This window comes from Bombus fervidus, chromosome 6, assembly GCF_041682495.2.
Source record: "Bombus fervidus isolate BK054 chromosome 6, iyBomFerv1, whole genome shotgun sequence".
NCBI classification, from domain to species: Eukaryota; Metazoa; Arthropoda; class Insecta; order Hymenoptera; family Apidae; genus Bombus; species Bombus fervidus.
In genome coordinates, this window is record NC_091522.1 from 13,773,235 (window position 1) to 13,798,183 (window position 24,949).

At 39.6% G+C, this 24,949-nt stretch overlaps 6 protein-coding genes and 1 pseudogene across 12 annotated transcripts in view; 3 read left to right on the forward strand and 4 right to left on the reverse strand.

Moving 5' to 3' along the window:
• Positions 1-7,000: 7,000 nt before the first annotated feature.
• On the reverse strand, positions 7,001-8,339 carry LOC139988600 (calcium and integrin-binding family member 2). Its single transcript, XM_072006239.1, has 4 exons — positions 8,064-8,339; positions 7,878-7,998; positions 7,588-7,765; positions 7,001-7,278 (listed from the first exon to the last, which is right to left on the reverse strand). The coding sequence occupies exons 1-4, from the start codon at positions 8,147-8,149 to the stop codon at positions 7,061-7,063; spliced, it is 603 nt and encodes a 200-aa protein (XP_071862340.1). The 5' UTR covers positions 8,150-8,339; the 3' UTR covers positions 7,001-7,060.
• Positions 8,340-8,466: 127 nt separating this feature from the next.
• Mst (misato mitochondrial distribution and morphology regulator) lies at positions 8,467-10,732 on the reverse strand. The gene is made up of 5 exons (XM_072006210.1): positions 10,422-10,732; positions 10,274-10,354; positions 9,730-10,182; positions 8,853-9,657; positions 8,467-8,743 (listed from the first exon to the last, which is right to left on the reverse strand). The coding sequence occupies exons 1-5, from the start codon at positions 10,497-10,499 to the stop codon at positions 8,535-8,537; spliced, it is 1,626 nt and encodes a 541-aa protein (XP_071862311.1). The 5' UTR covers positions 10,500-10,732; the 3' UTR covers positions 8,467-8,534.
• A 186-nt stretch (positions 10,733-10,918) lies between these two features.
• On the forward strand, positions 10,919-12,655 carry LOC139988620 (uncharacterized; annotated as a pseudogene).
• Positions 11,963-14,473, reverse strand: LOC139988594 (G patch domain and ankyrin repeat-containing protein 1 homolog). Of its 4 annotated transcripts, XM_072006222.1 has the most exons (4): positions 14,215-14,433; positions 13,082-14,119; positions 12,505-12,712; positions 11,963-12,395 (listed from the first exon to the last, which is right to left on the reverse strand). In XM_072006222.1, the coding sequence occupies exons 2-4, from the start codon at positions 14,078-14,080 to the stop codon at positions 12,226-12,228; spliced, it is 1,377 nt and encodes a 458-aa protein (XP_071862323.1). In that variant the 5' UTR covers positions 14,081-14,119; positions 14,215-14,433; the 3' UTR covers positions 11,963-12,225. The 4 variants fall into 4 exon arrangements, 2 of the variants coding, with proteins under 2 accessions (XP_071862323.1, XP_071862322.1); XR_011800172.1 differs by lacking the exon at positions 11,963-12,395 and having other exon boundaries at positions 12,593-12,733; positions 12,844-14,119; positions 14,215-14,472; XR_011800171.1 differs by lacking the exon at positions 11,963-12,395 and having other exon boundaries at positions 12,597-12,733; positions 12,875-14,119; positions 14,215-14,471.
• A 322-nt stretch (positions 14,474-14,795) lies between these two features.
• On the forward strand, positions 14,796-15,784 carry Tim10 (translocase of inner membrane 10). 3 transcript variants are annotated; one of them, XM_072006252.1, is made up of 2 exons: positions 14,796-14,863; positions 15,158-15,784. In XM_072006252.1, exon 2 carries the CDS (start codon positions 15,332-15,334, stop codon positions 15,605-15,607), a length of 276 nt encoding a protein of 91 aa, XP_071862353.1. In that variant the 5' UTR covers positions 14,796-14,863; positions 15,158-15,331; the 3' UTR covers positions 15,608-15,784. The 3 variants fall into 3 exon arrangements, with proteins under 3 accessions (XP_071862353.1, XP_071862352.1, XP_071862351.1); XM_072006251.1 differs by having other exon boundaries at positions 14,802-14,959; XM_072006250.1 differs by having other exon boundaries at positions 14,802-14,955.
• Rcc1 (Regulator of chromosome condensation 1) lies at positions 15,768-18,442 on the reverse strand. Of its 2 annotated transcripts, none has more exons than XM_072006217.1 (6): positions 18,297-18,442; positions 18,058-18,141; positions 17,334-17,713; positions 16,885-17,251; positions 16,526-16,798; positions 15,768-16,418 (listed from the first exon to the last, which is right to left on the reverse strand). In XM_072006217.1, coding segments are annotated over exons 1-6 (1,296 nt in total). In that variant the 5' UTR covers positions 18,298-18,442; the 3' UTR covers positions 15,768-16,227. The 2 variants fall into 2 exon arrangements, with proteins under 2 accessions (XP_071862318.1, XP_071862317.1); XM_072006216.1 differs by having other exon boundaries at positions 18,249-18,417.
• A 964-nt stretch (positions 18,443-19,406) lies between these two features.
• The window catches only part of LOC139988584 (kin of IRRE-like protein 3), a 110,612-nt gene continuing 105,069 nt past the window's right edge, over positions 19,407-24,949 (forward strand). The window contains exon 1 of the mRNA XM_072006196.1: positions 19,407-19,758. Coding sequence (XP_071862297.1) covers positions 19,701-19,758 — 58 coding nt within the window. The 5' untranslated portion in view covers positions 19,407-19,700. The remainder of the gene's footprint in view (positions 19,759-24,949) is intronic.

Consider the following 24,949-nt stretch of genomic DNA (forward strand, 5'->3'; position numbering starts at 1 on the left):
TTTGTGTTTGAGGTTCGCCTTCATTTTCATTGGATTGCTGTATGAAAAATTACACTGCCAGCTATCGCGTACCGTGCGTACAGCTCGAAGATTTTAAGACGACGAAGCTGGCAACGACAGATTACGGCAGAAGGAACGGATGAAACATCGACGACAAAGTCGATTTCGAACGGTACCCTATGTAGATGTCACGGTTATCCACAGGGAAGATTCGTGCCCTCTGCTGCGAGACGCTGCTTGATACTTTCCCAATGGCTGTACCATTACGACGAATCTAATCTTTTATTTTTGCAGAATCGTTTCATTCGTTACGCGACTCGAGCAAAGCTTTAAGAAAGATCGTTCGAGTCCTTCTATTTCCTCCACCTTTCTCCAGTTATCGTTGCCTATTTTGTACGCGTGTATTTGGAAATGTATCTTCGATTCGATCGACAGATCTCTTAAACTCGGTTCGATCCTACCGAAAAAAGATCGCGCGGTTTCAACGAATAACCGCGTTGGTGGTTTCACGAGAGCATTCGGCCTAACGTTTTCTATGCGATACCGTTTCACATTTCCATACGATTAGGAATCTGAAAGGCTAATCCCCCAGGTTAACAGCTTCATTCCGTCCAGAGTTAACGATCTTCGAAACATCGCGGTCGATCGAATTTTACGATGCGTTCGAGACGATGTTTCCGTACAACGCGGGAGAAAGCGTAAAACGAACGTTGTTTCCATCGAGACAAGAAAAATTCGATCGAACGGAACTCGATTCGACGTTGACGGAAGATACGTGAAAGAAGGTCGCGTTGCCGAGAAATCGACATTGCGGTTGCGGGTCTGGAAGTATCGAAGTCTCCGAACGACTAGATACACACGACGAACATGTTACGTCTCTTACGCCGTATGGCGATCGATCTTACAATTGTATTTTCCTAGGACGTTTTAGCTTAGTAGAGCTCCTCCTACGAGGATAGCAAAAGTTTCAAGTTTCCATAGGGCTTCCAGAGCGTTCGACGCTTGGTAAACCGAATCGGAAAGAACAAATGGCGAACGTGTAGGAAGTCGGCAACAGCAGGAGCAAGAGAATCTCGGTTGATTCCGACGGTGAAACGTGCCGAACGGAAGCCCCAGAGGTTCGAAGAAAAATCGAGATCGTTCGAGTAGGAGAGTTCTCCAAAGAGTTTCGAGAGTAAGCGAGGCTTCTGCCGAGAGAATGACTCGAGGCAGAACACCGATGATGTCATCGGTCGGCGGATACTCGCGCCTACGCTTTTCTCTCTACCAGTTTCACTGGCAGGGATACCGCGTGTGCTCCTTCTCGAAGCCACTCTACACGAATATCCAACCTCCACTGCCTCTATTCCCCTTTTCGCTTCTCTTCTCTTCTTTGCCGTTCCATTCGCTTCTCCGCGCTTCGTTTCTCTTCCTTCCACCGCCTCGAGGTCCCTCTACACTTTATATTGTACGAGGACGAGGCGAGCGATATAACGTGCCGAGGACATGCTCGATTCTACCTTCATGCCAGTCTACATTGCCGGTATATACCGGTTATGCAGATGGAGCTTGGTCTGGACCCCCTCGGCAAACCCTCCAACATAAAATCTCGTCTCTTATTCTTCTTCTTCTTCTTCTTCTCCTCCTCCTCCTTCTTCTTTTCTTCTCTCTTCTTCTTCTCTTTCTTCTTCATCATCATCGTCGTCATCATCATTATCGTCATCGTTTTCATCATAGTCGCGTTCATCCTCGTTGTAGCGTAGTCCTCCTATTTCTTGCTTCCAGTTGTTCGTTTCCTTTCTTCCCGTCTTTCTTTTCTCCTTGTTTGCCGTTCACGTGTAAGCCGCCGTTGTCGTAGTTTCTTCCGTCTCTGTCTCACGACGAGCAACGTTGCTTTTCCTTTACGCACGATCATCCGGATATACCTACGCTCGATCGTCCCTCTTTCTCGACTTTTCTGCTCGCCCTTCGTACTTCGCTCCGTCCGAACCTCTTCCTAGACGTTAAAAACGGTTAAGGTACTACGCTATGAACGAAGATTGCACAGCTTTCTCGAAGCTATTTACAGACGGATTTTTTCCCTCAAACAGGTATTTCGCCTGATAGCTGGTGAAGCTGCTTCAGACAGAAAATAAAGAATCGATCGATATACCTATACAGTCTTAATGTGATTTAAGGAATTACGCGATTATTGGCAGATCGGGATATTCTTCTATTCGATATATATATATGTGTGGTTGTTAGGGGGAAAATTTCAATAATTTTCTATCGTTGTTTCAACGATTCCGATAAAAGAAATAAGAAGTGAACAGACAGAGCCATTCCGCTGTCACTATATTCAGGTGCGACAGATCCTTTTTGGGAAATACAATAGCTTCGTTGATCGCGAGCAAGTCAACTTCGCGGTTGAAAGAACGGCGATTAAATCGCCGCCATCTACCCGTCACCCGTACTCTTTCCAGTGCCTCGTTAAATCGACACGACTCTCCCATTCTTCTTGCGGACCCATTACTTTTCACATATTCCTTGAAAAGAAATCACGGTTGGACGGAGCAATTAAAAGACACCGCTCGTCCTGTTCTTTGCTTCTGCTTTATCGAGATTAATCCCTATGCAATTTTTGTCGCGTAAATCAACGCACGTATAACGCGTTGCTAGCTTAGTGTTAAAAAGGCGACAGCACGCCTGAATTTACTACAGTGTTTCATTTCGAAGGGACAGAAAGTTCCGTGTCGATCGATCGACGAAAGGAACGCGCTGTTACACACGGTCGCAGCGTAGAAATCTTTCCTCGAATTCTCAACGTTAACCAAAAGAACTTGTAGCGAACGATCGAATATCGATCATTGTCCTCTCTAACAGACACGAAACTACGTTTTCTGACGGCGTTGTCGTCATAATATCACGACGACCGCAATTATTCGGCGCAACAGATCCCTTGCCTTAAGTGGCAGCGGATAATTCATCGCTTTCGATTTGACCGGCGCAATAGTCAAGTTGGATTATCACGACAACGAGCGACAACGTTAACCAGTCCTCCGTTTCGTAATCTCTCGAAGCAAACGACTATGGGAGCACTTACGTGTCTACAGGATGACAATGTGTACGAGAACTTTCAAGCAGCTGAATGACAAGAATAATTCGACCTTTTTTCGCCTGCGTTCATGGTAATTCGGAAATAAATGAGAGAAGAAATCGTCGTACTTGACGACAGCTGTCGAAAATAACGAGATCGAAGGTAAAGAATGAGGAAACAAGATGCATAGGAAAAAGAAGAAATATTAAAAACTGGTGCCTCATGCGCACGAATGTTCTCGGTTTATTTGTTGATACGAAAAACGTGAGTTATTGTGCAAATAATTGCCGCGGCTGTCTACGCTTGTCACGGCTGCTTACGAGGTGCAAGCCGTGCAGACGATTACGGCTTTGCAAACAGAAGAAGAGAAAGAGAAAAACGGTGTGCACCTTTTCACCGAAATTTCAAAGAAACTTTGAATAGCGAGTAGCGTGTATCTCCTGCCGCGAGACAACGTTATAACCACGCTTCGACCATTAACAAATCAAACTCTTTTCCTCGCTTCGTAAATTACATGTTTCGGATACATTTTGATTTTATGTTTACACTTGTTCCTTCCTCTCCTTTTTTCTTCGTGTGCTTCTCCTTCTCCGTTCGTTCTCGGTTATCCCGAATCGATAGAAGGAAGCCGTACGTTTATTTGCCAAAAACGTGGAAATCACATGATATTCCACGGACGATGCGAAGGCTTTCGAATGCACGAAACGTTCGTGGAATAAATTTAGGTGGTACTTGAGCGGAAAGCTGATCTACCGGCCACGACCAGTTGCGAAACTTCTTTGAGTACCGTCGCAAAATTTTACTCGAATCTCTCTGTATACACCGGTTTACCGTTTCGAGCTTCGAATAAAATGCAACGTGGAATCAACGAGGCGAATCATCGACGATCAAGAGCAAGCGCAATTTCGAGGATATTATCGGCACGAAGACAGTACGGCAGAAATATAATTGCGTGTGCTTTGCGAAACTTTACCGGCCGATCGAGCGCGTACGATTCCTGGCAAACGTTTGTAGAGAACGTTGAATCGTTAATGCGAGACGAAGGCTTACACGCAGCAAGATCGCGAACGTATTGGTTACGCATCTTTGAAGCAACTCGTCGCATTGTCAATGGATAGCCTCATAGTTCGCGGGCATTTTTATCATCTCGTTGTCCGTATGGAGAGGTAATCGTAGCGGCGAAGTTGCAATTGCCTTAAACGATTGCAACAGATCAAGATAGACCGGCGATAATATACGCGGCTCCTGTCTGGCCTACCTAAGCCTGCCTAATCGTACGTTGAAACGCATAAATCGCATTGGTTTCGCGTGAATAAATGACGGTTCGTTCCACGAGAATAGGGAATAAAACGATATCGGCTGATTGTTGAAGCGTTTCGATATAGTGGACATGGAATATTAGGGAGCAGCAGGTACTCGAGGGAACGTCAAAAAACGACGCTCGCCTCGATTACAAATCTCACGGCGAAGATGTCCGAAGATAGCGAAAGAATATTCGAGCACCCCAATGGGGCCCATTAGGATCCAAAGGTAGTTGGGCCAGTCCTCTATCTGACTGTCCTTCTTTCTCTCTTATTCTCGATGAATCCATGGTAGAGGAGGCGGGGGATGGTTGGCCGGTCAAGCCACATTCCGTTGGCCAACCGGCTCCTTGGAACCCTTCCTCCCCCTCTTTGGTAGACGGTTCTCTATATACAAGCTCTCGCCTTCTTATGCACCACTACGATATGTGCCCACAAGACCGCCAATATTATTTCGACTAGACAGCGGTCGACTCGACGCAACCTTGTCAGAGAGCAATGCATAGGTATCTGCTTTCACGGAGTGAAACGTTACTGGGAAGAAAACCTCAAAGGTCGAGTTTAACGCGCATACTGCGTATTTGCTCGCCGCGCTACTCTTCAACTTGTAATTTTCGAAAAACACGAGCAACGCGTCCTCCTTCGCGATTCCTCTCTTTTTCTTCTATCCTTTACGTCAATTCCATTCGATCCGATTCGTTCGTGAACGCCAGTTCATCCTTCTCGTCTCTCTGTTCTTCTCCATCTATCCTATTATTCTATATCGTATATCGTATACGATATTTTTCCCGCGCTATACGCAACATTCGACGAACATTGACGAGTAACATTCGAATATTGACTACATTCGATCACCAACGAAGATCAAGCACTCGAAGATTCGTTATTCGAATACAATATGTATTTTTGCCGGTGAATGGCTCGTATTTTTGTACTTTGATCGTTCGAATCGTTTAAAACTCCATCGTCGATCAAAAACATCGAATCGAGCATACATGTACGTTCGGAATGAACGAAAGTCGGATCCCGGAATCATGAAAGTATATTTCGAGCAAACGATGTCACCGTGGCGATCGTGAGGTCGAGGTCCCGAGGAAGGTTCGAGAGATCTCCGGCGAGAGAACTCGCCCACGTAGGGTGCCGTAAAAGTTTGGTTCGAATCTGCCCTCCACCAACCGCCTTCGTCGCTATCATCCTCCAACCGTTTCCCCTCTTCTTCCGTTACTACTCTTAGCTTCTCTTTCGTCTTCTTCGGTTTCTCGCCCTTTTGTCATTCGTCTGCTCTCGCCACCCGCGATCTTTGCCTTTTCTCTCGTTCCTGTTTTCCTTGACTTTTTATCCCGCTTTTATCTCGATCTCTTCCTCTTCACGGTTGCTCTCCAAAACGCCGTCGACTCGCGATCTCGTCGAGACGCACCGCGTCGCATAGCGTCGACCAGGCTCAGCAATATACCTATACGGATAGCTTGGTATGGAAGGTGGTTCGCTGAGATGTTTAAGGGGAAGACTCTCCCAAGAGCGGTGAGCTCTCTTCTGCCGAGCGCAAGAGCGAGATGAGTCGAAGAGACGAGGAAGGGGGCTCGCGCGCAGAGGGTGTCGACGGTGGACCCAGGAGGCAAGGGGGCCTTCTCGGACCTCGAGGGCCTGTGGACGAGCCAGCAAGAAGAACGGTAGGGATGCGAGCGGGGAAGAGAGAAGGATGAGAAGTGACCGGATGGCCTTGGTCCCAAGACTTGGTTAGTTACCGCGCGGCCGACTATAACTGGTCGAGAACTTCGTAACACACAGGGCGGTATCTCCGACTTCGACCGCTTTTTAAGACCACGGGCCACGGTACCGCGCAATGCCACATCACAGATACGAACTAGCTCCTAAAACACCAATGACGATACCGGACGATCTGATCATTTTTACGCATGGATCGCTCGTAACATTTTTTTTATTCTCTGCATGACTTTCTTCCATCGCGTTTTACAGTGACACGCGAAAATCATAGGCTTTTACCCTTTCTTTTCTTCCTCCTTTTTCTTGATTCGTAGCTCAAAACACCGGCATCTTGTCTACACCGTGTTGCAGTACTTTCCGATTATTCACAATGGTTTGCTAAAAACAGGACCACGCTACGATAACGCTATCGAACAGGCAACGTTCCAACTATATATTTTTTAAATATCCGGCTTTTCCTTCTTTCTTTTCAACTGGTTTCCTTCCATTTGTTCTTTGTTATACGTGAAATTGATTTATACATCTTTGTAAAGGATACGGAACGTTATTGGAGACTTGACTTACAGAGTTACAGGAGGTTCCTGTCTGGAGTGAAAATGAATGGCCTGGTTATTTAGCCAGCATTGCTCGTTATTGCTCAACAGGGGCAACTTATGGGGCCGTACAAGAAAGTATATCTGTGACTGGTAAGAAACTATATGGTAGCGCTTCACTAAGCGCCTACAGATTCACGGAGCTAATAATTATACTTGGTGAGTTTGCAAAACTTATTGCCTGTGGTACTCGCAGCGCATAAAGTATCAAAAATATACCATCTATGTTTTTCAAACGCGCTAAACATCTCGATATCTGAAATTCGCAGACAAAGTAATTTTGTAATATGTATATATATATATATAGCAAAAATAAAAAGAGTAAATAAATGTATGTGTTTTGTTGACTGGCAGTAAATTTTATTAATTTTCGACAGCGATGAGAATTAAATTCTTATATGGAAAGTTGCCATGAAATCTGAGGCTCTCGTTACGACATGTTCAAACTCTAGATAGGATAAAACACCGTCACCGTCGATGTCGCTTTCTTCCAAAACCTTTCGACACACGGTGGCCACTTCGTCGGTATTCAAACCATCTTGAACCAACTGTCGACAGGTTCGTTCTAAATCATTCGATCCCAATACCCCATCTTCGTCAAAATCTGTTCGCAGAAAATTATAAAATGTTACCACGATTCGTATAAAATTTCTGTTCGAATGTCACGTCATCGCGAAAATGATGGAGAATATTATGTTCGAATCGTTTGGATTACAACGTAGTATATAATTAATCGTGTATGCTAGAAAATCGATAGTTCTTTCGTGCAAATGATTCTCTTGTGCAACGCGAATGTCGTGTCTAGACAACGTATATACTTGTGATTCAATAGCATAGTTATAGGTACATCAGACACGACCTCGAATATTTCTCACGATCCGTTCAACTGTCTGATTCACATGGTGATTCGTACCGTAAATCTTAAAAGCGTAGAACACCTTCAAGTCTCTGGGTGCGTGTTCCGAAAAAACCGACATCATCTCAAGGAACTCCTCGAAGCAGATTCCTTCGTTTGATACATCGGACGTTGACAATCCCGAATTCTGGCATTTTGCGAACACCTCTGAAATTCGTTGTCTAAACGGATTTTCCTGGAACATGATCAACTGTAACTGTTCGTCACGCACCGCGACGAGAACTTCGCGCTCACGTATGAAAAGAGTTTTAACATTGAACGAGGGCAACAAGATTAATCTAAAGAACCTTTAATTCTGGTATGCGTGTCAAGCAAGATAGTGGTATACGAAGTGTCGATGCCTGTTGAGGCGTCATGGATCGTGGAACTGCCCCAGGGTCTCCCATGTCCCGAAACCGTTTATATATTCTAAAAAGGTATCGATGTACAAAAGAAGGATCGATAATTGTGTAGACAGATCGTGCATGCAGTACCTTAAGATTTCTTTTCGGGTAAAGAACGTGCAATCTTGATAATCTTCCAATTGTTCCTCGGTGAATGTAGCTACTTTGTTTCCCATTTTATTTAATAGTAACAATAATGCTCGACACAGATACAACTGTTAATCTATCGGTTATACCGGTGTTTCATTTACCAGTTAGAGCTTACAACTGAGTTTTCGCACTTCCAATGTTCAATGCGAAATCTAATAATCAGGGTGTGTCTTGCCGCTCCCACTTTTAGGGACGTTTCACTCAATAATTTACGGGGAAAAAGGTCGAATTTTCCGTATGTTTACTTTTCTCGTAAGTCCTATTAATTTTTTCACTCGCGAGACTTTTAATCGAATAGTCAACATAGCGTAATGGAAATAGTAGGGAGTTAAAATGACAAATCTTTTATAAATGAAAAATTGTATTGTGATAGAGGAATACGAAGTTAACCGTCGATAAAATTGATACTATTTACATGTAATGATCTTCGTAATTTTCCTTGCAATCGAGCAAGTGATTGAGACATTCGTTAAACTCGTCCTCTTCCAATCCAGAGTCTGTGAACGCATGAAATTTCTTTATGCTTTTTATTTTGCTCAGTTGATCATGTAAAGATTCATACATTGAACTAAGGCTGTTTCCGCTATGTAAACCAGCCATAACAGGAACAGACTGAACATCTAAAAATAAAAATTGATAAATACTTGATACAAATCGTACATTTATAGTGATTCTAAGAAATCAAAATTCTAAGAAAGAAAATTAAATGACTGTAATTCAGAAACACACCTGTTCCTACAGGCCACCCAATAACGTCCCCGGTTTCAGTAATATTGTTATTGAAAATTTTTGGATATGGAGGTTTTATGTTCAGTGGCGATGAAATGTTTGATAAATAAGTTGCTGATGCATGACAAGTGCATGCTAAATAAAGCATCATCATTTCGTGTACAGTAGAACATCTATATGCTGGTTTTGACATTTGTTTCATTGCATCAGAAATAGGTCGTTTTAATCTTTCTTCGGAAATTCCACGTAATACTATGCTTTGCATATTTTTATCCATTGGTATGTCACAATTTGGTGTCAAACTTGTCCATAATGGTCCTTCAAATTCGTCCAGAACGTCGATCAAATCTGCTTTAGCAGTCATCGGGAACGGTAAAGTTAGGCTTGTTGCGACTGCCTTTCGACCCAGTTTATTGAGATCCGCACATAAATCGGATAAAACTACGTTTGGATATTCTCTTCGCCTGTATCTAATAGTTAATGTATCCAATGCAGTAGCTAAAAGTGCACTGCTATGATACTTTACTTCAGAATTGTACGTCAAATGATTAAATATACGCGGTTCTCCAATTTGTGGCCAAGCTGTTTCTCCACAACATAGTGGACTAAACAATGAAGCATATTCTCCTACATGTTGCCAGCATAAAGCTGTATTGAGTATTTTAATCACGTTGGATGTAGAAGATTCAGTCTTCTTACTGTCTATACATGGAAATGACACAATACTTTTTCCATATTCATCTTTTAGGTGTTGTATGCATGATGCCCCGATTCCAGCAAAACAATCCATAGAATCTAGAATTATCTATATTTCAAAATATTATCAATATTGCAGAATAATATGAAAACTATGTATATAAATATAAATGACACATGCCTGAAATCCTTGCATTAAATCGCACTCTTCAACGTAAGCTCTTATTCTTTCAGAAAAGTCGTCTGAGAATTGTTCTGTATTCCATAAATTTCTTCCATAAGTAAAGATACTAAATGGATACATTGCTCCATCGTGTTTGTGATGCTTAATGACATTCGATGTCCTGGGATGAAACCTAGGTAATAGATAATCTACCCACGAGCTGATGTTATTTTCCAAATTAGGGGGTGACGATGTTGAATTTGATGCTTCAGAAGATTCATCTAAACTTTTAATAAATGGAGTTTTATCAATTGCTTCTTTCTTCAAGACCTGTACCTTTTTATCGTCCCATAAACATTGTTGGGCTTCTTCCGACTGAGTAACATCATATAAAGTCCCTTGTTTTTTCAGATATCCAAATGCTTCTTCCAAATCTATAAGTAGCAATCTAGGAGTGTAAGTAACTTGTTTCTAAAAAAGAAAAAGATATTCAATTGCCCTTAATAACAAATTGTACATTTTTATAGCTTCATTCTAAAAACATATTACTACACATTTATACCTTTAAGTTTTCACCTTCCCTGTATAAAACATCGTGATTTATTTCAGATGGATTATCAGGATCATAAGAGAAATTAGATTCCTAAAAATATTTAAACAAAAATTAAACAATTCTAATATTCTATGACTGGTATATTTCCTCTAAATACCTGTATATTCCACCAATGACTACCGATAAAATTGGAATAATGACCTAATTGAATAGTTAATATTTCTCGAGATGTCATCTTGTAATTATATACGTAATGTAAATTTTCATACGATGCGATGGTTACCCGCGAATAAGGTTACACCATCAAATACTACACGTGCATTATACTAGACATTTTTTTGTTTCTTATATATGGCTAGACATACTACTGACAAAACATTAGAAACGAATCCTCAAATAACAAAATACATACATATTGCATACAATTACCTATTAGCCGAAACTGTTATATATGTCATATAGCAACGCGTGACGATAAATGACAAGTAGAGCAGAGCGTAGTACTGGACTGTCTCTCTGTATAGTATATGTACATTCTATGCATTCTGTATCTGTATTTGTATATACGCAGTATAGTGATGAGTAATGAGTATATATAATATACAATAATATAAACAACAGTAAATTTTAGTGAAAGAAAAATTTAATTTTACAATGTCATTTAAAATACGTAATTTTAGGGGATCTGTACATAAAATATTCAGTTTAGAAATAGTAGGTAATTATAGTATCAATGATGAGAGAAAATATTCTAATGATATTAAACAATTAAAATATTATAGAAAACCATTAAATAGCAGAAATGTCAAGTTTGATCTTGATTGAACTAATAATACAATATATGTATTAAAGGAAGATATGAAACTCAATTTTATGTTGTGATGGATATTAGACAATTTCGACATTCTGAAAATACAAGACTCAAAGAATTTAACACAATGGTCAATTTCAGATTTTTTAATGTTATGTGTGCTTTAAAATTGCAAGGTACAATATATTTATGCAAGTTTGATGCAGAAATAAAAAGAAAGTGAATCGACCAAAAGTGATTTTCTTAAACATTGAGAGAATTGGGGTTACAAATTTGAGCAATATATGGTAGCACATAAAATAAATTATAAACAGATAAACAAATCATTATTCCACTGCATATTTTATCTTTAATAATATTAAAAATTATTTAATATAAACTTTATTTAATATTTAGTTACACCATTCACGGATTCTAACATTTCAAAATGTGTGAACCAAAATTAAGAATTTTGTTGTATATTTAAGTCAAAATTTAGTTACAATATTTTGCTTTATCTAGCTCAAGTAGATGGAATCTGTTCTCAAGTAAATAGTAGGGAAGGAACTTGTGTTAATAGAATTAAAAACCATTTATCATAAGGCACTTTCTAATGAGCTACCAAATAGCAGCTTCAAAATGTTGAGTTGGTGAGCTCGGTGTTATTCTGTAGGTATTGAAAATATCATATATCCTTGTGGTAAAGATAGGTAGTAAAAATAAGGAAGGTAATGTTACAAAAATAGAAGTGAAGAGAAGTACATTAGAACATTGTATCATGGTAATCAGGACAATTTTAATAATTTAACAATATGATGTTATTTTAGATCTCCATTCATTACTTTTTATAGGGTCAACAAAAAGGGGTAGAAGCCTTTGTATTGAATTTTTAGAGAAAATAAAAGAAATTATTTGCGAGGAGCAAGATAAGTGTTTTTATAAATTTACATATGATCCAAAACGAAATACAATTGCTGTTTTTGAACTGAATACTAATAAATCAGAATATACATTTTTACATTCATGGTACATTAAGAACATAAATTCTTCCATATTCCATGGAAAAAATTAAACAATTACTAAAATTATTTAATTATATAAAATTATATACACATTAATGCACAGTTTTTGTTACTACTATTATTTTCTTTAATATCCTTATTATATGCATTTAAGAATTTTGACCTAACATTTGTTTTATGACTGACATTTCTTGATGAGACATGGGTTGTAACATTAAACCTGGAACAGGTGGATTAAGTTCTAAATCCCTCAATTCATTCACTTTAATTTTTAAATTGCTTCTTAGTTTATTAATTTCAATGTTACATTCTCTTTGATCTGTAATATAATTGTAATGTAATAATTGTAATTAATGTAGTAATAAAAATATAATTATTATTTATTTTATAAAAACATAAAAATATATAAAAGAATAACATAGAAGTACCTTTGACAAGTAATTCCTCTGCAGTTTTGGATGGCATCTTGAGTAATAATGGTCCAATATTTACCCAAAGTTTCTCACAATTCTGCTTCTGTAGTGCCCTCATTCCAACTCTATCATTGTTTCTTCTTTTATCCAAGGCAATTATTTCTTGCCGATCAGTAAGGATCTCATTAGCTTTTTCTTCTACTTGTTGTAAATGTTTTAAAGCCTTCTGTTGGTTAAAATTCATCTATAACAAGAATTATGATTAGTTAACCAAATATCATTTCACATTCAAAAATACTTTTGCAAAAATAAACATCATCATTAAGACTAAATTATAACAGAAAATTCATATACGCATTTAAGATATATAAAAAACACAAATTACATTGTATTCAGTCTTAGAAGTATTATCAAATATTAATGGTTTATGAAATTCTTGTATATTACTTTATGACAAAGCAATGCGCAGCATTCTTTCTTTTCTAACTTCTCTATTGAGTAATTTTTCCCTGTCTTTCTTATTTAAACACTTTGATTTAGATGTTTTAAAGTCATTAACTGCTGTAGTATCTCCAGGTTTAAAATGAGTCACTCTGTATTCTTTCTCATTGGACTGTCCTATTCCTTTTCTATCGGATTTTAGGCAGGTTTTAATGGGATATTTCATTCCTTTTCCTGTAGGACCAAGACCACCTTGTTCATCCCATCCATAATTTAAAAGCATTTGGTAACCTTTATTTTGTTTTGATATTCCATACATTATATTTGTTAATTTTGGTTTACTATTGAAAATGTGAAGTGTGGATGTCTCATGCTTTTTCCAAGTTGTTTGGTAAAAATTAACTTTACAAATTTTACAATAAAATCCTGTACCTTCATTGGAACATTCTTTTCTATCATCATTACCTTTATGGATAATATCAGTGCAATTATTCAAATGTCCTACAAGCTCTGACCTTATCTGTAATGGAACATCAATATTTGTTCCAGAAGCGTTTGTAACTGTTTCTGGTAATATTTTGTTAGGTGTAGGTTCTGACTTTTTCTTCAGCAATGCAACTATATTTAAATAATTTTTTTTTAATGCCAACTGTGCTGCAGTAAGACCAGATCTTTCTCTAGCTTTTCTATTGGCACCAAGATTTAATAAAAATTCTATAACATCTAAGTGACCACAATATGCAGCTGACATGAGAGGAGTCCAACCAAAATCATCGGTCAAATTAACATTTTCCCACGTCACATACTTTGATAGAAATTTCAGGTCTTTTTGTTCTACTGCTTTCAATATAGCATTAATTGTCACTTTTTCGGTAGCAATTTGATTGTACTTTGTCCTTTCATTTGATGAAAACTGTTTTGCTGTTATAACTTGATTGTTGAATATTTTTGATTTGTAATGTTTTTGTTCTGAAGACACATCGCTTTTTTCATTTGTAATTTCATCATATGCCTTTCTTGCTTCATCATTTTGAAAACCTAAGCAGTGATCTTCCTTTTCTGTAGATACTGTTGGTTCGCAAGATTCTCGAACGAATGTTTTCCATGTAACATCGATGTTATGAGAGAAAAAGTTACTTTGTTTTAACATTTTACATTTACACTATGTTTTTATATCTACGCATCAACACTAAAATTTTACGTACGTATTTAATGGTTAAATAATAATGGAAGATATTACAAAATAGCTTACTATTGCAAACTTTTGCAATCAAACACAATTACCTTTATAACCACTGTAGTTTTATCCTCAATTCCACTGTTTTAACGCTGTATGTAACAGTCACACAAGCAGGTCTAGACGTCTCGACACTCGCTAGGGAAAATGTCCGAAAATTGAGTCGTAAAAATTCAGCATGGAAGATAACAGAGTGATCGTTGTACGAGACAGACAGAGATGAGTAGAATGTTTCTGTTTCTGTTTTACCATTCATAACATGTCACGCATGCGCAAAACGAGACCTTTTTTGTTTTTCATGTTGATCTTTCACGACTCAGTTTTCCATAATTGTCCATTGAGTGTAGTACTTTTAGACGTTAGATTAACTATGTAATATAGAATTTACTAACCATTTCAGATATCCTAAATATTTAAATTATTAATATATGATAAGTATTTAATCTTTTTAAGTTTTGTCAGTGATGTTATTAATTATTATTAGAAAATTTTTCAATATATAAAAGTTTGTGGAAATAATTCAAGTAATTCAATGCTGCCATGTGCACTAGAAATACTTCTAAAGTTGTCTTCCACCGGCACTGCATGCTCTATCTATGCTGTGTCTATGTTCAATGTTATATGATCGTCGCAGTCACATGGTCGCGTAGTGGCATGAGTGAAAGATATCGCATAGTCGTATGAGCGTTTGTACAGGTATATAGACAATTAATTTTTAATGTAAGAATATTTTGTAATAATTAAAAGAGAATGGCTTTGCAAAATGTCACGAAGATAGCGATTGGATGGTAGGTATGTTGATATAAAATATAGCAATCGCTGTTTTGTCGTAATAGTCTTCTTTGGTGGTTAACTTTTTACTTAAAGACTCGCAAAAGATAAATATTTTTATTTGAAACTTAGTAAGATTAATATTTCTTGAAGCTTATTATTATCATTATTACCATTATATATTCCATAATCATCATTGAATAGTTCTTCTTTTTGCAGGGCTATATCTTCTGTTATAGGAGTATATGCTTTTACGTGTGCGAGAAGAAGTATACAGGAAAAAAGATATCAGATTATGAAAACAAAGCAAGTTCAACAAGATTCTAATATTGCTAACTGAATTATTTATTCATTTTAAATATTATTAGATAATAAACGGTAGTTATCTAAAAAATGGCTGGATTACCTCAGTTTAGCGAAGAACAATTGAAGCTAGTGCAAGATATAGAAATAGAAATGATGACTGATATGTTTCATCGTATGACAGCAGCATGTCACAGGAAATGTATTCCACCAAAGTATGTCAGTTCAGAACTAAGTAAAGGTGAATCAGTGTGTCTGGATCGTTGTATTGCTAAATATTTGGATGTACAAGAACGTATTGGTAAAAAACTTCAACAAATTTCCATGCAAGAAAGCAAATTTGTAGAACAACCAAAATTAAATTAAATAAAATGATATAAAATATTAATTTGTTAAGATAAATATCAGTAGAAATCTCATTTTTATGCATTTAACAGCTTTCTCTTTAGGAGATGTATAATCTTTTTGGTGGACGCAATTTAATGAAAAATGAAGTTCTTTTTGTATGTTCTGTAAAGTACTAAAATAAATTGTAGTAACAAATTTATTCTGTATTCAATTGTACAGTATGAATAATGTAAATATAATTAGCAAATCATTTAATATTTCGAAGTGACTAAATAAAAATTCAATTTGTTGCTGTCTTGTACAACAAAAACGATTTTTGTTTTTTGTAACATATGATTTGTAAGTAGAAAATTGTTTATTTTCGTAATACATAATTAAGTAGAAAAACTAACAATACAATCAAAAACTCAGTCGATATATAAACACAATGATATTTTTTGGTAGCACAAAAAATTATGTACAAATTTAAGTATCATATTAATATTGAAATTACGTTATACCGTAATATTCATATTTTCTCCTTTAGTGCAATTTTTGTTTAAGGAGAATGAAAATTGTTCTTCATCCTTTCGTTGTCCAAATTATTATCACATTATGTGTGAAACAGTTCAAATTTCAATTTAAGGAATTATTTATTGTTAACCAGCAGTTTTCTCCTTTACTGGATGAATTGTCGCTAATGATAGTGTATGTTGTCCTCCTCCTGCAACTCGTATCACTGCTTTCCCCTCCAATTGCTTTCCTTTGACTAGTGTAGGTATCTCAACATCTTCTTCTTCTCCTGTACCTAACTGGCCACTTGAACCCATACCCCATGAATATAAATCTCCTGTATACAGACGTATGATAATACCATATGTTTCAAAAGATGACAATAATAATATTGATAAAGAAGCAACAAAATAAACTATGATGGTACCAAAAGAAAAACTCTACCTAATTCAGTAACAGCAAAAGATTGGGCACTGCCTGCTGCAATGTCAATACATTTAAAGGAACTTAAGCTAGGAACTAGTGTTAATTCTTTTGCATCCAAGCAATTAGGTCCGAGTCCAAGGCGGCCATATTCTTTACGGCCCATAACAAATACTTGACCAGAATCATCTAGAGCAATTGTATGATGTTGTCCGCTACTAATGTGCCTCCAGGTCTTTCCACTAAAGGTTTTTGAAATTTGTGGATGAAAATGAGTGACAGGATCTTTCAAGCCTAAAATTTTTATGAGATATTTAATTGAATCGTACCATAATGATTTTTAAATCAGTGTTATTTGTTAATATTTTGTTTGAACTTACCGATTTGATAATAATTATTTAGTCCAAATACATATATATCTCCCTTCTGATATTCTCTAGCAAATGTACAGTATGTTCCGGCCCATATATCATCAAATTCTAATTTCTTAGTAACTTTAAATTCAACTAATCCAGGAGTCAATAAAGGTCCCATACCATGACGGGTATTTCTACTAGCTGCTCTAGCTGCTACTCGTCCTAATTGACCTTGTTCTCCACATCCACACGTGTATATATGCCCATTTTTATCAAGTAATACTAAGTGATCAGCACCAGATGCTATTTTAACTATTTTTACATTAGGCAGCATTTCTATCGGGAACCGTTCATTTCCATTTAGAGTTAGACCCATAGTGCCATGAGAATCCTAAAGAGAATATCGTAATTTCTTGTCATTTATTTCTTAAAATCATAAGTGGATTAGCAGTTGAAGCAAAAGAAAATTATACCCTAAAGGAACCCCATGCAAATACTCGTCCATCTTCTAGTAAAGCAGCACTATGAGAATCCCCAGCCGTCACCTGAATGGCTTTGCCGGGTAGGTCAACAGAGTCTGGTTCAGTTTCAGAACCATCTCTAGACGTATCTCGTCCCAATGCTCCTTCGTCATTGCAACCAAACGTTAATACTCCTCCAGTTTGTCTTAAGCACACATTGTGCATACCACCAGCTGCTATAGATACGACATCTTGATATCCAGGAACTGTTGCTGGACGTGTTTTTTCAACAACTTCCTCTCCTAAACCAAGTTGTCCAACATCACCTTGTCCAAATACTAATATTACGCCGCCAGTCGCAGATTGCCGTAAATCGGGTTTCACAACTAATTCTGTGAAATGCATGCAAGTGTTTAGCTATTTTACGGTATTTAATTTAGTGACGTAAACAAGTATATTTGTGTCGATTCACATTTGCCTTAGGACACGAAATATTCGCGGCACTACACAGAAAGATTATTAAGACAATTTCACGAAACTTTTTTTTAAAGATACTAGTATACTCCCAGCTGCCAACTAAAACGGAGCAATAATTATCGATCGTGGAACACATTGCTTAAACACATGTGCCTCATGGTTTTGCACTTTCAATAAGATTTTTTGTGCTAATAAATTTTCCACCGCTAAAAATATACTCGTAAAAATATTAGCTAAAATTGAAAAAATAGCAACTTACCTTGTTTTTTCCTTATTTGTTTTGGCTCCCGTTGGTTTTTTGCAGGAGCCGAAGCTGGTCGTTTTGTTGCTTTCCTTGGCGGCACTAAAAGTATATCAAGGTTATGTTTACAAATGTATGTATAAAACCTTTTTTATGACAGTCATGTATGGAGAAATAACCGATTTTAATATCGCCATTCATATACGTACTAATTTTGCAAGATAATTGTTTTAGAAATAGAATATATAGCGTCTTACTGTCGGTTGGCGCCAAAAAGTTACAATGCTGCTGAACTCGTGGCTGTTGCGCAACTCACCAGAGGCGCTAATGTCTGGATTTTTTTTACACACGAAAACTCGTCACGTTTTATATCTTTGGCTGATTTTCAACTATAGATCTCACTTCCGACGCACAAAACGCAATCTTCGTAACGGAAATTCTATCCCTTCCTTCTTCGATGGACGGTTCGTATAAATGGAAATGTTTCGATCCGGTTTACTTTGGTCCGGTAAACTGTTGAAATCGCAACAAGTACCTTTCATTGGTAAGAATCGCTTATGGATAAAAATCGATTATTTAGTAATCATTCGGATGTCCCTGACATGCTCGTGTATTTACATCATCGGATTATAGTATAATAGCTTTGCTTCTCAATTATTAACGATACGTCTAAGTAATTTGTTATTTGATAAGTATTAAATATGTAAAATAGAGTAACATTTGGAATATTCTTTGATAAATTTATAACACTAGGTTATAATTTCCTCTGAGATTTAAAAAGTCGTTTCTTACCTTTATTTGCTTGATTTTCTCGATAATAATAAACGTAATGTACGCACATTGTGTTCATGTAAACGAAGAAATGTTTCGAATACTATCGAATACGAAAATGACAAGTGGAATACAGATTAATTTAAGCGTACGATTTGAATTGAACGATAGCACGAACCGGTGATAGTCGACATAATTGATAGTTAGATTTTGCGCCAAACAATTTCCATTGTTTGTTTTGCCACGGTACTTAATAAATTCGCACGATACGACACGAGGCGACTATATGGTAAACACGTTTACAAAGATAGCGAAGTTCTTGCGGGTCCTTTGGTTATTCGGCGCGATAAATTCATAATTCTTTTAGCAAGGTGGTACGCGGTCACGATTCACGCTACACTGTGAATTAGAAGAGAACAGACGGTAAGGGGTCTTGTCGGGGTTGATATCTCGTGGATAACGATATGCAGCAAGTGGAATCGACGAGAGAGGGAGTCTAGAAAGAGGAAGAGAGGAGAAAAGAGGGGTGGATTTGAACCAGAGGGGGGCTGGCCGGTTATCAGAGGGGTCAGATACGTTGGTGCGCGCCAGTCGAAGCCGAGACTTCGTCCGCGCAACTACTCGTCGAATTTCTCTGTTGAACGGTCTTTTTCGTTCAAACACTTTCGACTCGTCGATTTATCGCGTCCTCGTTGTCGTTTCTTTTTTTATTTCCTTTACGTCCTAAGGATCGTTTACGTATACTACGATCGCGATCGAAGAAACTTCCGACATTCCCGGCTTTGTGTTTACTTTTAATTTACGTTTAAAGGAACGAACAAATTGCACCAGTTTGGACAGTCGAAGGTTTTACGGTGAGGAAAGCAGTTCATGTAGAAAAATCAAGAATCATGACGAAAGTGCGCCAATACAGATTTCTCTCGCTACTCGTGCACATCCTGCTTGGCGGTGAGTTTAAAAAGAACATTTCTTTCCCAATAAGATATCGCGCTAAAAGTCCAAATGTTTCTTTTATCTTCTCTTCTTCTCTTCTTTCAAACGAGAGCGAAACATTCGACGACGAAGCGTCACGCGAACAGCGAGAATTTAAAATTTCTGATTATCGCGCGTGTCGAAATTCGCGCATCTTCGTACCGCGTATTCGTAAAATATTTATCGCGGTACTCGGTGCCAAGCATGCGGGTCGTAAGCGATAAATACGCGAATTTGGAAGTTCCCGTCGGTTGCAGCGCAGCGCATCGATCGTCCAATTCGTAAGACTTGTTGAGTCGCACCTTAAATCTTACGCGCCAAGCTGCATCTACTCGGGAACAAACTTATTCCGTTCGACGCTATCTATTCGGGGATCGTCTTTAATCGAATAGACTCGAATATGAACGCAGATTTGCTTGAATTCTCTCAATCGAGTTAAGTGGCTTCGTAAATGCGCTAAGCTGCGCATCGTTTTACCAAGGCTTGCACGTGCTTTTAAGAAGTACGATACTATGGTGGGAAGAAGGTAATAGAAAAGGCGACGTATTTTTGCACTTTCTAAATCTTCCAGTTCTTTCCAGCACCGAGATCGTCCGCTTCCGAGCGATCGGTAGAATCGACGTCGACTATTTTCGAGATCCTTGCATTTGAATCTGCGACGTGTTTTCATTCCACGCCTATGTTCGCTCCTCTCTTCTTCCTTCGATTTTTCGCGATCGTCGTACCGTTCGTTCGAAGGAAGAACCTAAGAAGAAGACGGTTACAAAAGAGAAGAGCGAATGAACACAAGGCGCGTTTCGGTGTATTACACCAGTCGGAACAAGGCGATTATTAAGTTTTGTTTCGTACGACGTGATTTCAAATTCGACGTGGCAATGGGAAACACGCATGGTAGAAGGTAAACGAAAAACCAGGAAACGCCGTAGTCGCTCGTATAAATATATAGAGAGGCGGGGGCAAGGCGAATGGGCAATCGGTCTGTGAAAGTACGAACAAAGGTACCGAGCGAACAGGAAAACAAAAAGAGGGGGAGGTGGGAAAAAATAAATCCACAACCCAGTTTTCTCGTTATCAATCATTCTGCCGATATTTTGAAAGTACGACCAACATCGGTGGAAAATCCACAGGATGGACGCCACGGTCCAGATAACGTTCCCGGGAATTCGATAATCGTGCAGAGGAAAGAGGATGAGAAGCTTCGGCCGTTCGGCCTGTCTCGCGAAATTCTATTTCTCCGAGAATGTTTCCGCGTTAACGAAACTTTGAGGATCGGCGAATATTGCGGTCTACCTGGCGTAACAGTCGAATGGAAGTTGGCAAGTTTATTTTATTCGATCGCGGTGCCGACCAGGTCGACTCGATTTTCCTCACCGCAGAACGACGTTCTACGTTCTCTGATTTTTATCGTCGATTAGTGCCGGTGCCGACCGGTTTCCAGAGAAACCATCGGTCCTTCGTAATGGCAATCGGCTCCAAGTATCTCCTCGTTTGTCGAGATTCGAATCATCTTTCATTCAACGATAAAACGTTAGCCGGAGGCAATGGCGAGGGAGAAATGTATATTTCGCGAATCGCGGCGAGGTTAAGAGTCGAAGGAAACTAGTAGCAGGTGCGTACGATTCGTGCGGGGCAAGATCGCGAACTCAATTAATATCGAGGACGCGCTTCACGGCTTAGGATTGGATTACTCGCTCGAGAAAAAGAGAGCGAGAGAGAGAGAGAGTCGACTGTTCTTCTAGGAAAGAAAAACAACGTGGAAAGAAAGGAGACCTTTGGAAGTAGGTGGGAGCGGAGGACACAGGGTGGAAGGGTGTAACTGGTAGGAATAGGAGAACTCGCTGAATATGCATGAAACAATCGCATATCTCATGCAATTAGCCGAGGCAATTTTTTCCTTCTTTCGTTTTCTTTCGCTCGCTTCAGCTTTTCCCAACTTGTCTCCCGTCTTTCCCTTGATCCGTTGGTTCGTCTCGTTTTATCCGAAGAAAGCAACCGAAAGCTCGATTCGAATATTCAAATTGCATTTTGAATAGCGTTGATACTCGGTTTCTTCCAGTTTCTTTGCCGCTGAACTTCGCCTTTGCGAATCTATTCTTCTTTCTCTTCTTGCCGTGTTTCTCTTTCTGGTTAAAAAATGTTGATTGCGCGAACTTTCTCGCAGCTTACCCGGTTGATTTTTCGTAGAAGGGCAAGCGCGAAAACCCTATGTCGGCGATTGGAGAACGATGGAAAGTATCGCGAAAAGGCTCGGTGTCTTTTAAACATTAACCAGCTTAGAGCGCGTTTTAATGTCTTTTGTCGGTAGAGGAAGGAAAGGAAGAGAGAAAACGGACGCGGCACGAAAACACGTTCCGTTGACTCGGCAAACATTTTGTTCGCGGCTCTCCATCGATACCTCGCTGCCACGGAACCCGAACGCTTTCGCGTTTTTCCCGGGAATCTCGTTCTTTTTGGAGAAAAAGGCGGCTTTTCCGTTTGGTAAAAGAGCACTCCGTGACTCGCGACTTACTGTGTTCTCAGAAAACATCCATCGCGTGTTCCATCGAGCCAAAGTTATTTTTACGCGCGGTTCTTCCCCTTATCGAACGTTTTCTAATAATTTGTCCGACTTGTTCGGATGCTTTTAACGTGGATAATCTGCCAACCTCTAAGAAAGATATCGTCAAACAACTCGAGGCTCGAGTACGAGATTTGGTGGCTACGTTCTGTCGTTTGGAATTTCCCATACGAGATACGAATTCGAGGAGAACGACAGGTAGAAGGTTCGGCTCGAACAACTTTCCCTGCGATTTTGTTGGAAATTTGCGGCCACGCATGGATGACAAAATAGCCTTTGTGCCAGTACCTTGCTGTTAACGAGTATTAACTCTCGCACGAGGAAATATAGGTCAAAAGTTGGCCGCAGAGTGATGAAACGGGCCGCTGGCCAGCCGGATGGGACCACGAAACGGAGTTAGCCATGATTTTCCACCGGTCCTGCTAGTTTCAAGTCCAGTTCCGAAGTCTGCTTTTGCCGGTTCTGTTTTTTCAATCTATGCAATTTTCCAGATTTTTTTCTAAATATCTCTATCCTGATCTTCTTCGAGTCATCGCGATCGCGATTCTCCTTTCGCGACCTCGCGGTCGTGAACATTTCGTTCGAAAGTTAGAACGCGAGAATGCTCCCAGCTAGCTGCTCACGTTGAAATCGAAACGAGTTCTCGTCGGTATACGATTTCGCGTGGAAGGTCGAACATAGTTTGCTGTTTTTCTCGACGAGAGCAGCGTTTTAAAACAGGATATCCGAAACGCGAACAGGAGGACATTAGATGCGCGTCCCAGAGGATTCGAAACAGGATTGAATTTTCCGAACGATGACAAGGACCACGATGCTCTTCCGCCTTCATCGAACCGATTCGATCGAGAGAAGATTGTGCCCGGTTGTATTTGGGAGTAGCGACGCAACCTTGCCGAAATGGTACGTAGGTTGAAAGTTTGATCAAATCAGGTCGGGGAACGTGCATTCGCGAAGACCACCGGGTACTCCGGATTTTTTACTCGCGCGTTAGTTGCTCGCGTGAATTTTGGTCTCCGAATGCGCGTATCTCCTTTGAAGCGACGAACCAAAGGCGGTCGAGTCGTCGGAGGGCAGCTTTTCCTTTGTTCTGGATGCGACGCGAGCCATTTAATAGGCCGTAGCCTGTCTTTGCCTGCTTTAGTTCCGCGGAACGGACATATTCCTCTGGTGACTGCGCGTCGTTTCTTCCTGAAACTGTAGGACGACGACCGGCCACACGATCTCGTCGAGTTAGCTCGATAACGAAGAGAGTCTGATGTTTCGTTGGTCGATCTTGGTTCGTCGGCCGATTCGATTCTCTTTCGCGCGGTGTCGTGAAAATATCCGCGTGGCCGGTGAGTTGGAAACGCGCAACGTCGGAAGCGCTGGAAACAATTACATGGCCAGGAACGTTGGTAGCAGAGTGAATTATACGGGAGCCGAGGGTGGAATATGGCGTTATCCGGCTTGTCCGGCAATTTGAAAGTCTAATGCGAGCTAGAATGATTTTTCTGAAAGGGGTCGCGCGGCCTGCCGTGTTTCGCTTCGTGCCATCGCCACCTGTTGGGAGTGCGAATCCCATAAACTCCCCCCAGTTAGCCATTCTGTTCGTAAACAATTGGAAGCTTTTAAGTAATTGCTACGCTCGTCTTGGAAACGCGCTCGAAACAATCGCATCCCGTGCTCTCTCGTCGGCAATGGTTCTTGCTTCGTTTCGTATTCGTTCGAGCCTGCAGCCCCCACGGACGTGCAATCTTGTATCCGATTAGCCTGGATCTTGAAACGGAGATAAAACGAACAACGTTCTCCGTGAATCGAAAGGGCGATCGTCTTCCTTCTAATGAACTCTCGGTAACTGTCCTTGCCTCTATGGACATCGGACAACGGAGTTTAGCCCGTTAATGTTAATAGGAAAACCTATATTCCTCTCTGTCTCCCTGCCCCTTTCTCTCTCTCTCTCTCTCTCTCTCTCTTTGTACTTTAATGAGACACGTTGTAATCCTCGATTCTGATTTTCACGAGCCGATATCGGCGGTGGTGGTCGACAGTGTTTCCATGGCAGAAAATACCGACGGATCTATAGGCTTTCCTGTTAATCAAGTAGCGGTTTTAAACGGCTTGTTCGGTTTACGCGGCAAGCATTATTGTCGCGGCTTCTATCGATTTGCGTGCGTTATTTGCTTCGTTTTCCCAATGAAAATTCCCAATGATGAAATACCTTGCCTCTTGCCGCCAGAAATCCTATGGTAAATCTGCACAGTGTATAACAAAGTCGTAAATTAAACCGTCAAGTCGTGCCACCGATCGGACCGCTAACAGCAAGGATCGCGCTCGGTATTCTAATCAATTCGGTCTGACGAATCAGAGCGATTTCATCTGTCAAAATTCATCTCGCTGTAGATAAATAGCAGAAGAATCGCAGGATTCTCTCGAACGAAAATTATCTTGAAAGTTCTACGGCGTTGGTTCTCAGCCGCGTTATTTCGCGAACGTTTCCCGTGCAGATCGCGATCCCACGTTTTTCTCTCTGCTCATCGCGAAAGAAGTATTCGCTCGTTTCGTCGACCCGATAACGAAAGGAATGCGAATAGCGCAATGTGTTTTTACGAAGTTGGAGGTAATTTTGAAAGA